General features: G+C 42.5%; 1 protein-coding gene across 1 annotated transcript in view; it reads left to right on the top strand.

Moving 5' to 3' along the window:
• The window catches only part of Enpp1 (ectonucleotide pyrophosphatase/phosphodiesterase 1), a 64,322-nt gene that overhangs the window by 42,751 nt on the left and 7,841 nt on the right, over window positions 1–13,730 (top strand). The window contains exons 12-21 of the mRNA XM_032894897.1: window positions 582–690; window positions 2,054–2,185; window positions 4,164–4,195; window positions 4,863–4,990; window positions 6,355–6,424; window positions 7,523–7,610; window positions 8,419–8,585; window positions 9,587–9,638; window positions 11,083–11,237; window positions 12,669–12,798. Coding sequence (XP_032750788.1) covers window positions 582–690; window positions 2,054–2,185; window positions 4,164–4,195; window positions 4,863–4,990; window positions 6,355–6,424; window positions 7,523–7,610; window positions 8,419–8,585; window positions 9,587–9,638; window positions 11,083–11,237; window positions 12,669–12,798 — 1,063 coding nt within the window. The remainder of the gene's footprint in view (window positions 1–581; window positions 691–2,053; window positions 2,186–4,163; window positions 4,196–4,862; window positions 4,991–6,354; window positions 6,425–7,522; window positions 7,611–8,418; window positions 8,586–9,586; window positions 9,639–11,082; window positions 11,238–12,668; window positions 12,799–13,730) is intronic.

Here is a 13,730-nt window from a genome sequence, read left to right as displayed (position 1 = left end):
TACACAAAGCATTTGTGGATTAATTCTAACCCCTGTGAAGATCAGGAAACCTTGTGCTCATACAGCGACCATCTAAATGATTAAGTGGAAGTTGACAGTGAGAAATGAAATGCTAATTAGGAAGGCATTGGCGTCTGCCCAGGCACTGCAGACTTGAGTGAGTGTTATTTTGGTTTAACTGCGTCTAGTCTGAGTTTGATACTCGAATCTCAGGGAGGGACTAGGTAATGGTACCCCCAGAGTGTAGAGTTGAGTAAATATACAATCTGGATCATTTGACTCCTAATTATTGGTAGATGTTTTATGATCCTGACCTGTATTAGTCTAATGTGTACATATCATAATTTATCAATGCCTCAATAGCCCCTTCCCTCCCTCCCTCTTTCCCTCCCTCCTTCCCCCTCTCCCTCCCTCCTTCTCCCTCCTTCCCCCTCTCTCCCTCTCTCCCTCCCTCCTTCCCCCTCCCTCCCTCCTTCCCCCTCCCTCCCCCCTCCCTCACTTTCAGTAGACCATGGTTATTTATGTAGAAATAACTTTAGCATAAAGTGCATCATACACAGTTGCTTGCTTGCCGTTCCTAGGTCATCAAGGCCCTGCAGAAGGTTGACCACATAATTGGCATGCTGATGGATGGCCTGAAGGACCTGGGCTTGGATAAATGCCTGAACCTCATCCTCATTTCAGATCACGGTAATCTGAGTTCACGCGTTCACTCTGTGATTAAACAGTGTGTCTTTTTTTTTTTTTTAAATGGCTCGATTGAATCCCATTTCAATATTTTTACTGAATGTTGTAGATAAAGCTTTTTGCTTTGAAATGTGGTTTTTTATGGGTAGGTTTTAGGAAAAATACATTAAATACAAAATGCAAGTATAGCATAAAATTAAAGAAACATGTGAACGTCACCAGCCATAACCTATCTGACCTTTTCTCTGATTTGAGAAAATCCTACACCAGAATTGAAAGTGCTGAAAATAATCTCCAGCATTAAATTCGGGTACCTACAGTTTAGCTTTCACTGGGACACGTTCTTAAATATCTCTTCAATTCGTTTTAGCATGATAAATCTGACTTCGAAGGTGGTGCACACTGCTTTTATTTTAGTTTCTCACAATACAGTTCACTGTCTAAGAGCTTTAAGTTATTTCTTGTGCACACACTTGTGCACAGCGCCATCCATACACGGAAGTAGTAATTGGCGCTTTCTGGCTCTGTTTGTTAATATCGCTTGTTTTTGCTTCAGAAACAGTTGTGGGATGCTGACTTAGGAAACAGTCCTACCACAGTATACCACAGGGGTCTCCCACGTCAGGGGTATACTCCAGTTTAACAGGAGGCATTTTGAGATAAATCTCCCTCTTCACTTGTGGAAAGACAAGTGATGTCCGGCTATGCCCATGTGGTGATTGCGTAAGGCCCCAGGGAGAAGGAACCTTCAGTTAATGCCAAATTTGGGAATGAAGAAATAGGAAAAGTGTGGAAAGGCTGGAGAATTGGCCCAATGATTAAAGCGCTAACTTCTCTTACAGAGGACCTGGTTCAGTTTACAGCACCCACATCAGGAGGCTCATAACACATGTAACTCCAGTTCCAGGGATCTGTATCCTCTGTGGGTACCTGCACACATGTCATATGTATATATGACACACACACACATTCATACACACACATATGTATGTGTGCATATATGTATGTAGAAATGCACACTCATGTGGGCACATGCACACTTGCATACATAAACTAATAAACATTTTAAAAAGAAATATAGAGAAAATATACACCTAGCTGAAAGTTTGTGTCTTATCAGAAGATCAACTAATATGAGTACCAAATTCTGTGTGTCTAGATAATTGGTTAAATCCTGGAGGCGTCAGGTGGCCGAGGCGGGCAGATCTCTGTGAGCTCAAGGGCAGCCTGGTGTATGTGATGAGTTTCTCAATAATAATAATAAAAAAAAGAGACAACAACTGATTCTGGAAGTGAAAGAAATTATGCTTTACGTGTTATTTTCTTTAGTCACACTACAACATGGCTTGTGATTTAATTCTTCCAGGCATGGAACAAGGCAGTTGTAAGAAGTACGTGTACCTGAATAAGTACCTGGGGGATGTGAACAATGTCAAGGTTGTGTATGGACCTGCTGCTCGATTGAGACCCACCGAGGTTCCGGAGACATACTATTCGTGTGAGTGAAGCTGTGTGCTAACTTGAGATATCACTAGAGAGAATGTATCCATACATCCATACATGTCAGCCATAGGAAAGCATGATGAAGTCTCCACACATGTTCTGTATGGACCATCATTGGAGGGAAGATAGGGTAACCATTCACCAACTATATATTTTCGGACCAGACACTATTTGATGATCTTAATATAATTTCATATTACAGTATATAGTCTACTTATTAAATTTTATACACTGTTCATGAGAACATTTCAACTCTATTTTTAAACATTAAATAATGGCATTCCATTACAATAACCACCATTTTAGAATATTATTGTTACGAAGAGGGACGCAGCAGAAATTATTCATGCCGTACGCAACCAATTTCTTTACTAAGAAACAATTTCCCAAAGCAATAGCACCTTTTACAGAGAGGGAGACTAGCGATTTCATCTTCTTTTTCAACCACATTGGAACTCAAACCACCAAGACGTTTTTAAGTTGGTTTCTTTGCACACCAAGCTCACATCATGATTGTCTCTGATCTCCATGGCCCTTTTCTGATTTCCATCTTTGCTTATCTTTTTGATATAATCAGTTTTGATATCGTTGTGCGATGGGAATATAAATGTGTCTGAATTTTCAAAACTGGGTTAAGTTTGGGTTCTGCAATGAAGTAAATTTCTGTAGAGATGGTTGAATATTTTGCCACCAAATTATCCTCCAAATAATAGAGTTTTATAGTCAGCTGCAGCTCACTTCCTTTTCGTTGGGCATTATAGTAATTCAGGGATGAGTTAAAACACACAGGAGATCATGTGAGTTACACACAAAGACTGCGTGACTTTGTAGGGATGTGGCCATCTGAGAATGGCAGTATCCAAAGGAAGGCCCTGGAAACATTTTTCACAGATTCTGAGGCACACGGTGCCTGGCTAATAACCTGTTGGAGTGTGTCGAGTGACATTCCTGGGTGACATTTGGCACAGGGTGGTCGAGGTTGACTACAAACTGAGTGGTGTTTGGCATGTGGTTCGGCCTTAGCCACATTGTTCCTGTCAGGACTCCAGATCTCCCAAATTAAAGCAAAAGCTGTGTCTCAATCTATCTGTATACAGATGTATGGATTTTTTTGTGTAGGTAATTTTCTCAAATGTATGTAACTAAACACAGAACTAAAGGGACTTTTAGAAAGCTAGAGAGTTGCGGGTATGTAGCACAAACTACACCAGACAGTCTAATGAACTCCCCGCTTAGATCCAGCGTCTACACTAATCTACCCTCCTTCCCCTTTGTGTCTGTTTCATTTGAAAATTCCATCTCCTTCTCTACACCACAGCTCATTTCTTCTCTTCAGAGACAGCTTGCTAAGTTCGGAACACGTCTTCCTAAGTACTTTCTGTAATGTATCAGAAACACATATTTTTATTATTATGCAGAGAAGGTGTGCTAGATCTGCATGGGTGGACCAGCCGCTGAAAAGTCAGGTGGATGAGCGGGCAAGCATACGGTTACACAGATGGATGGTTGATAGACAATATTAGTTTCCCTTTTATACAGCAGTGTTACACTGTGTCTTGGCCATCGGGACAGAGTGGTACCTAAGGACTTGTCTGCTCTTTTTAGTGGTCATGCACTGACGTAACAGTGAGCTGTTAGGAATCAGCTTTGGGGCTGCGGGTGTAGCTCCTTCCACAGAGAACTTGCTTAGCTTGCAGGAAACCCTGCGTTTGACCCCCAGTACCACAGAAATTGGGTGTAATGGCACATGCCTGCAGTCCCAGAGTTGTGGGTAGGAGGATTAGAAGTTCCAAGACATCCTCACTACACAGCGAGTTTGAGGCCAGTCTTTGAGAGTCTGTTTCAAAAAAGTGAGAGAAAACTGCACTGTGATATTGCACTGGTAAGTCTGAGTGTAACAGTACAATGCTGGGCATCTCGTGTTGTCTGCACTTTTAATCATTAGCTTTTAATTCTTTTGTTTGTCCCTTCAGTTAACTATGAAGCCCTTGCAAAAAATCTTTCTGTGAGTATCTTAACTTTTCATTATTTAGTTATTGCTATTCTTAGTCATATATATATATATACATATATATATATATAAAATTATATATGTATAATGTAGGTCATGGTGTCCTACTGTGCTGCATCTTGGTTTTGATTTGGTTTATACTAAATATCTATTTTAAAAATATATCTTTGTCCTAGTTTGTATATATATGCAAGGAAATGCATGTTTATATGGATTTGTGACATATTGTATATGACATATTTTGAGTACGGACAGACAGACGTAATGTTGCGGGCATTTTGTAGAGGACATATTATATATATGTATATACATATGTTTCATATTTTATACAGTTTAAGTATTGAAGAATTTTGTATAGCTGCATTTAACAGGCATGTGAAATAAGGACATTAATTGTAACCCCACTGTAACCCAGTGACACTCTTAGAATCCCTGGTCTTTTGCTCAGTAGTCATTATAATTCCCAGTAAAGGTTCCAGTGACCACTCAAATTCCACAACAATAAGAAGTATTAGTTTCCTAGCTGTACCTGTGTCTTCCAGTCAGGCTGGTAAAATGTTTGTGAGTCAAGTCTACCTGAAGTTAAGGGGTTTTCGAGATATTTATGCCCCAGATGATGTAAGAATAATGGTTCCATTTTGTTTGCCTTTTGCTCTGTCAGTGCCGGGAAACAAACCAGCACTTCCGGCCTTATCTGAAACACTTCTTACCCAAGCGCTTACACTTTGCTAAAAATGACAGGATTGAGCCGCTGACCTTCTATCTGGACCCTCAATGGCAACTAGCCTTGTAAGTTATGACGACATTCTGGGCGTGTGCAGCCTTATGTAGTAGCCACTGTGGGGAGGACTTACCCCTTCCTAACAGTACGTGTAGGGTGTTCTTCACTCCAACTCTAAACTCTGAAGATGTCGAATTGGGTAATTCTTGTCACCGTGAGCTGCTCAGTTCATTGTAGGACCCTGTACGTGGTTTTAGCATTCAGTCTCGGTTTACGCAAGTCTGGAAGGTTTACAAGTGTTACCTAACATCTTCTGGGGGTGCACAATCAACTCTGACTGAGGTCCTTGCTCTGGCTGCTCCTGGTGGCTTCTAATGATGACATTAATGCATTGCCCACACCACCACTGCTCTTCCATACAGTAGTTCTTTCTCACAACCCCCCAAGTTCGGCAGTTGAGAGCTCTCTCATCTCTCTCTGTTAAAGAGCTCTCTCTCTCTCTCTCTCTCTCTCTCTCTCTCTCTCTCTCTCTCTCTCTCTCTCTTTTCTATTTTTCGGAGTTAGGGACCAAACCCAGGGCCTTGCATTTGCTAGGCAAGCGCTCTACCACTGAGCTAAATCCCCAACCCAAGAGCTCTCTCTTTAACAAGCTCGCATCTTGGTTACACATAATCTCTCCTTTTCATTTTCTCATTCCAACCCATCAAGAAACCTCCGTTTGTTGGGGACACATGCCAAAATATATGCATGATTGATTATATTCATACCTCAGAACTTGACCATTACATTATTTTGGTAATCACCCACAAAACCATTAATTGTGACAGCTGTCCCTGCCGAATAATGCTCGAAGCAGCAAAACAGTTCAGTCAACAGTTACCCTCTTCCCCCTATCACAGAGTGAGGCATTTAGTCCAGAAGATGCATAATGGGCCAGTCGTTCCTCTCAGGAGGTTTAGCATAACTGACTAAATGCTTATATGAGGGCTGAGCATACAGCTCAGTGATAAAATGCTTGTCTAACATTTATAAGGCTCTGGGTTCAATCCCCAGTGCCTCCAACAATGACAAAATACTACATCTGAGTATTAGTATAAACCCATCATTATTGAGGTTTTACAAATGACCTAGACGAGAAGTTGAAGCCAAGTGGAGTGAAGATTAATGCCTTCTTAAAAATCATAGTCAGCGTTCCAAGACCCTTCCATCTCTGTGCTAAGGCTTGGTCACCTCGGTCTGTTGTTTTATGAATGGATCGGCTCCATGCAGAACAGTGTAAAGAATAGTACCCAGGAGTTTTGAAGTGAGGTGGCTTTAGTTTATGTTGATTTAACAATAGCCACTTGTTCTTTATGAATGAAGATAGCAGTGCGGCTGAAGTTTTGTCCAATGATTGGAATCATATTACTAATTTATATATTTCAAAATTCAGGAATCCGTCAGAAAGGAAATATTGTGGAAGTGGATTTCATGGCTCTGACAACCTGTTTTCAAACATGCAAGTGAGTAAACCTTTTATACTCCACCGATGGCTTTTCTGAAGAAAGCCAGATTTAAAAAAAAAAAATCCAAGTCTTACAAGAAGAAACCGAATGTGTAGGGGAAGAGTTACTGAGCTTTGGTCCTCTGTGAGGAATTAGAGTCTGCTAGGGCTTTGTATTCATGTTTCTGTGGGTGTGTGATTTATTGGCCACCTTCCTAAGTGTCTAATGATAATTTTGAATATATCTGTGCTCTATGAACTATTGACTCATGGTAAACATCAGTGATTTCCGGCGATCACGTTCATGATCTGAAAAGAGGAGGTACTGCCTGGCATTTGCCTAGCATTTTAAACTTTCTTCTGAATATAGTTATAATCATAATCAAAAGGTTTCCCCATAGCGCTCTGTGAGGTAAGCAGTGTGAGTTTAAACTCCAGCTGTGGGGGCTGGAGAGATGGCTCAATGGTTAAGAGCACTGACTGCTCTTCCAGAGGTCCTGAGTTCAAATCCCAGCAACCACATGGTGGCTCACAACCATCTGTAATGGGATCTGATGCCCTCTTCTGGTGTGTCCGAAGACAGTGACAGTTTACTTATTTAAATATAATAAATAAATCTTTAAAAAAAAAAAAACTCCAGCTGTGGGGAATGGGATCCCCTCTCTGGCCTCTGTGAATGCCCCCACACACACATGTGTCATATAGTCACATAGACACATACACAGAAACACAAATAAAAAATAAACAACGAATCTCTTTTATGAAAAGAAAAGAACATCCAAAATGCAGAATTCCATCATAAATATGGATTCAGAAGCCGTGGATGATAAAATGACTTCGTCATTCACTCTGTTCTGATTATCAAGCCAACGATTATAGTAAAAGTAAAAGAAATATACTAGGTATCTTTATACACAATGAAAATTAAACAGTGCCCAAGGAAGCCCACTAGGCATGGTGGTTCCCTTCTTATCTTACATAGGTAACTATATACGTGTGTGTGTGTGTGTGTGTGTGTGTGTGTGTGTGTGTGCAGTGCAGCCGATATAAAAATTTGACCAGCTGCATGCATAACTGAATTAAGCTGATAATCTTTTTGTATATCTGGTGAATTTAGGCTATCTTCATTGGCTATGGACCTGCCTTCAAGCACGGTGCTGAGGTTGACTCCTTTGAAAATATTGAAGTCTATAACTTGATGTGTGGTAAGTGTGAACAACCATTCTGATGGGAGTGAGATGGATGTTCCTACGGAAGACCTGAGCTTGGTTGCCAGCACCAATGTTAGGTGACTTACAACCAGCTATAACACAGCTCTTGTGGGACAAGTGGACATTGGCCTCTGTTGTCACCAGCACTCACATGGACATACTTACATAGACCCACATATACATATGATTAAAAATAAATATGATCTTTTTGCGCTTTTTTTTTTAGCCCTGATTGTCCTGGAACTCTCTATATAGATCAAGCTAGCCTTGAATTCAGAGATCTGCCTGTCTCTGCCTCCACGTGCTGGGATTAACGGCATGGGGCATGCCAACCATCTGGTTAAAACCAATGTTGAATAAATGAAAGGTTCAGGAATTTTGGTGGCATAGCACTTGTGCCAGTATCAGGACACTGTGGGTGGAGAGATGGCTCTCTAGTTCTTCCAGAGACTCAGGTTCCATTCCTAGCACCACCATAAAGATGGCTGACAGAGAAACAGCCTCTAACGTGAGCTGCAGGGGATCCAACACACTCCTCTCCTCCACAGACACCTACACTCAAATGCATGCACGTGCACACACAGGTATAGTTTTTATAGAATAATTACAATAAAATAAATATATATGAGTGAAGAATCACAGGGTCCTATAGTTTGAAGCCAAGCACAGCCTATCTTCATTCTAGTTAAAAAGAAAGAGAATTAAATACATTTAAAACAATAAAATGAAACTCACTGTACACATCAATTTATTTGGTCTTGAGATGTCTGGGTAACTCTTTACCTTTCTTGGGACTATGCAGATTTATTGGGTTTGATCCCAGCTCCTAATAATGGAAGCCACGGCAGTCTCAACCACCTTCTAAAGAAACCCATTTATACCCCAAGTCATCCCAAAGAAGAGAGCTTCCTGTCCCAGTGTCCAATCAAATCAGTGTCCAGTGACCTCGGCTGTACATGTGACCACTCAGTGAGTATAGCTGCGAAGCTTAATGTACATGTGTGTGTGTGCATGTGCGTGTGTGTGTGCGTGTGCGTGTGCGCGTGAGTGTGTGTGAGAGAGAGAGTGTGTGCATCTTTCTCCTCCCCCTCCCCCTCCCCTTTCCCTCTCTCTCTTCCTCCTCCTCCTCCTCCTCCTCCTCCTCCTTCTTCTTCTTCTTCTCTCTCTCTCTCTTTCTCTCTCTGTAGAATATATTATAGAAAAAACTAAGATGAAATTAAAATGTAGAAGTTGGATAGAAGTTAGTGTAACATGTTTATTAAGCATGTGTACGCTTACTTTTAAATCTAAGGAACGCATGCAGACCATTTCTTAGACATCACCCCCCCATTTACCTTCCGAATTTTTAATCTCTGGTTATTATGACTCCTTGAGGACAGGTGGGCTGAACTGTAGAGGATTCTTTGAGCAGAGTAAACCTATGTAACTGAATGTTCCTTCTCTAAAATTAAAGGCCCAACCCCCAACCTAATGCAACTTTAGGAGAAACACGTGTGTGTACGTGTGTGTGTGTGGTTTTTTGTTGTTGTCCTTGTTCAAATGGATATAACACACAGTTCCATTTTCATTAGCGGTAACTGTCCTACTCTTAGTGATAATACCTTGGCCGTCATAAGAATGTAAAAGTACCCAGTGATCTATGAGCCCAGTGACAGGACCCATGCACTTAGTAGTTAGAGCTTATTTTGTGCGTCCTCTTTTGTTTCCCTTTGGTTCAGACTTGGAATAGAGATCAGATACTAAAGGACCCGGATTTACAGTTTCAGTTGCCACGGGTAATTTTATCTCACGGCCACTGTTGCTTTTCCTCTTTCACCCCCCTGTCAAAGGAGGAAAGCGTCTCACACGATATTCTGTACATTTCTTTCTGTTTCCTCGTGGATGAGTTAAGCTACAGAAATGATGCAGTACAGAACCAAAGGATGTGCTCGCTCGCACTCCTTAAAAATCCTTTCATACACCTCTTTTAGATTGTGCCGATCATGGACTTCAAGAAGCAGTTCAATCTGACCACGGATGCTGGTAAGGCAGGTTACACTCAGACCTGAACCGTGGAGGCAGGTCCTTCTCTGTGCAAGTTTCAGAGAGTTGTTGGGTGGGTGTGGGGCGTTCTTTACAAAGACCCCAAAAACACAGAGCTGTCTGATGAATCAAAGTTTTCTCCGCCAAATAGTCCAGCATGTTATCCATAAGGCAAGAAATGTTGTCTTATATTGAGGAGGTTAAACACGCTGTTCTGTGAAAGCCATGTCTTTTCTGCACATGCTGAAAGTGTTTTGAAATTTTAAAGATTTTCGTAGGTTTATGAGAAAGCTTAGATTTCCATTTAAAATACCTGGGAAATTCCTGTCCCCTTGTTTTAAAATTAATTCTAACAAATTACAGATTGATTTATCTATCTAAAGTTACTTCCTCATACATTTTTTAAAATCAACTTATTTTTTATTTATTCTTTTCTCATAGCTTTCCAGTGAAAGCTATGACTTTGTAGACAGCAGATGCAATATTTTCTAATTGTGACTTGGATGCTCAGAGGTGCTTTGGTCCAATCTCTGGTCTTTAGATGATTTGACTGATGCTTTCTCCTTGCTAGAACAGAGGGATGAATTCTACATTAAGCTGCCTCGAGCTGGTCTTGTAACTGTTGGGATTGGGGCAGTCTTTTATCCCCAAGGTGGCACAGTATATGATAAAGACTGATGCCTTGAGACCATGGCAGGACTGAGTTTGCGGGCTCAGGAGCAACGTGATGGGGGAAGTGTTTACTCCCCTCAAGCCTCTGTCATCTCCTCTGTGAAATACTTCTTAAGGAGATGTAGGAAATAAGTTGAAAACCGTTCTGCAAAGCACCTGACCCTTAGAGAAAGGGCATTAAGCCATTGTCTACAGTGACGTCATTATCTGCCAGTTGTCCCTAGTCTTTGCCTTCTAACTAGCCCCGGTGCCTTCTTCCCTCACCAGTCACTTAGTGAAGGGTGATTAAAACGGTATTAAGGAATTTCAGGGACTCGTGATGCAGTTAAATGAGTCGACCATGAACGCATGAAGTCCTGGGTTCAGTCCTCCAGTGCCACAGAGAATTAGGCATGCTGCCACACACCTGTAATGCCAGCCCTCAGGAGGCAGAAGCAGAAGCCCTGGCTACACCCTCACTTCGGTACCAACCTGGGCGAACCTGAGACTTTGTCTCAAAACATAATATTTATTTGCTTATTATTTAAGTCCTGGTTAACAAGACTATATGGTAATTCAAGGTAGTATTCTCTTGTGATACGTTTTCTCTTAAAACATAACATCGATATTTCAGTAGAAAAGGCGAAGTTTCATGGACTCGCACTTATGTGTGGTTCTGTACCCTGAAGCATTGGCGATGGGTTTATGGTTAAAAGCGGATTTCTCTCTGTGCCTCAGAAGAGGAGAGGGTTACAACATAAATTGTGGTCTCGTTTTCCCTTTATGACCCAAGTCGAGGATGTTTACTCTATGACTGTGCCCCACGGAAGGCCCCGGAATCTGCAGAAGCAGCACCGCGTCTGTCTGCTCCATCAGCAACAGTTTTTGACTGGGTACAGCCTGGACCTCCTCATGCCCCTGTGGACGTCTTACACCTTCCTCAGTAATGCAAGTATCTGTCCCGTCTTGCGCTGCGTTGAAAGCGGTTTACTGCTGTTAATCTGCTACCCATTCCTGACGGAGGTGGGGAAGCCAGAAGTTAGGGCGCAGTTTTAGTTCAGCCACTATCTGTCTGTGTGGCTGTGAGGCTCTGACTAAACTCAGTAGCTGATTTCCTTTACCCCCCTCCTCGTTTTTTGATTTTTCAAGACAGGATTTCTCTGGTTGTCCCGCAACTCACTGTGTAGACCAGGCTGGTCTCGAGCTTAGAGATCTGCCTACCTCTGCCTCCTGAGTGCTGGGATTAAAGGCTTGTGCCACCACACACGGCTACCCTCCCCCCCATTTTTAATATTGTGTGACTCTGATTTATAATCCTAGGAATCAGATTGGCATTAAGTCACAATTGCTCTTTTTGAGAGGAAGGGATGGCTATCTGAGCACATGGGTGGTCTCCAAGTGACCAAGTTTACAGAGACCCCTGAGAGCTCAATCCAGTCACTGCCCTCACCTGAGGACCCCAGCATGGAAGGACCAGCAGGCATTTTGCATCCCGCTCGTGCTCCTGCCAACAACAGAGAAGTGGGGTCTTGAAAGATCATGGACAGATATCCCAGAATAAGTCAGTCTCCTCCCTCACTCCATCCCCGTGGTGCTTACATGGAAGGAGAATGGTAGAGGAAGCATGGGCGGTTGGCGAGCCATAGAGATGCCCTTAGGGATTGCAAGGGCATTGACGAGAGCTCCACCGAAGGAAGCAGTTAGACTTAATAAATAAACTTAATGCTGGTCCTCTCTGCGAGTCCTAGAGAAAAAGATAGGGATGGGCACGTATGTATATAGTTCCTATTAAAATACTCATTTTTATGACATTCACATTTGTGCAAAATTTCTTGAGCTTTTTAAAAAAATGTTTAAAGATTCCCTTTAGTCAGTTTCTTCCCTCTGCACTATGTGGTGTTCCCCATGTTTCCTGTGCACCGGCCTTTATTTATTGATGGCTATTGATTGTGTTTGATTCTGGTTTTCTTATCCAAGCAAAGCTATGAGAAGTCACTTTCACTACGACCCCTGAGAGCTTTACCTTGGTGTTCCTCCCCCTCTCCCCTGCCCCCACCTCTCTCTCTTTCTCAGAAACTTTTGGCTGTATTTTTAGATTTGGAAGAAGGAGAAGATTTCCTGGAAATTGACTTTTCTTTATCTCATGCAGTGTTTAACACCGTAGAAACAAGCTGTAACCATCCCTGCAGAAGACACTTGCATGGAGTCTTCCCATTATAGAATGTGTCTGTGCTTTAGATAGAAAAGACCCACAGACCGATGGGAAATGGGAGAGCGTTGTGACTCTGGGCCCGGGCAATGCAGCTTGCTTCTAATTCATTAGCTTCAGTCTCCGTTCCACGCCCGATACCAGCTGACTCTTCACCATTTGTTCCTCAGGACCAGTTCTCCACAGATGACTTTTCCAACTGTTTGTACCAGGACCTTCGGATTCCCCTTAGTCCCATGCATAAATGTTCCTATTATAAAAGCACTTCCAAGCTCAGTTATGGGTTCCTCACACCACCGAGTAAGTACCTCAGCCCCACGTCTTTTCCCTCACCCCAGCTTTTCTCTTTGCTGCCTTATGACTCTCTCGTGGGACCGCGGGTGTGGCTTACTGCTAGAGAACTCTCCTGCATGTAGGAGTCCCCGGGCCAAGTGTCAGCACCAAATTAATGATAGCAATAATGAAAGTAATAAAGTATATTAGCAGGAAACATCTTCCGTGTAGTCGGTGGCCTCGTGTAGAGCCGTTTTTGTATCGACTAGTGAAAATGATACATTAGGAACATAACTAGGGAAACATTACATTTTTCTGAGGCCTGAATGTCTGATTTATTGTATGCTGTGTGTTTGGGGAGTTATTGGCTTTATTATGCAAATGCTTCAGGTAGAAGACTCTGTCTTTTCCCTGCATTTCCATGAAAACTAGGAAGTAAAAGACTGTATCCAGGTCTTAGGAAGGAGGTAACTCAACCCCCTCCTCTCCTTCCGGTCCCACCTTCACAAAACCCTCCCCCTGACTCCCTCCTCTTCTCCTCAGAGAAGGGAAGCCCCCCCTTGGGTACCAGCCTGCCCTGCGTCATCAGTTCACAGCAGGACTGAGCACATCCTCTCCCACTGAGGCCCACCCAGATCCTTAACAAGAAGGCTTTTTAAGGCCAGCCTTAAAGGCAAAACTCAAAAGGCCCCAGGTGCCCAAGCCCTCAGCTTCTAGTCCAGCCCTGCGTAAGTGCCTGCAGACAGCACTTGGCCACTGGACTGCAAGAGAGCAAGTCCTAGCTCAGTTTACACAAAGAAGCCTTGTGAGGCATGCCGGGACAGACTCCTGGCTTGTTTTCTCTGGGTGGTAGGTGTTGTGCTGAAGCCAGAACTTCTGAACTTTATTCCTTTGGCTGTAAAAAAAAAAGGTTTGAAGAGTTTGTAAACACAATACTCTTTCAGTCAAAATAAAAGAAA

Source organism: Rattus rattus, chromosome 2 (genome assembly GCF_011064425.1).
Source record: "Rattus rattus isolate New Zealand chromosome 2, Rrattus_CSIRO_v1, whole genome shotgun sequence".
NCBI lineage: Eukaryota > Metazoa > Chordata > Mammalia > Rodentia > Muridae > Rattus > Rattus rattus.
This window is presented reverse-complemented; position numbering and strand designations above follow the sequence as displayed.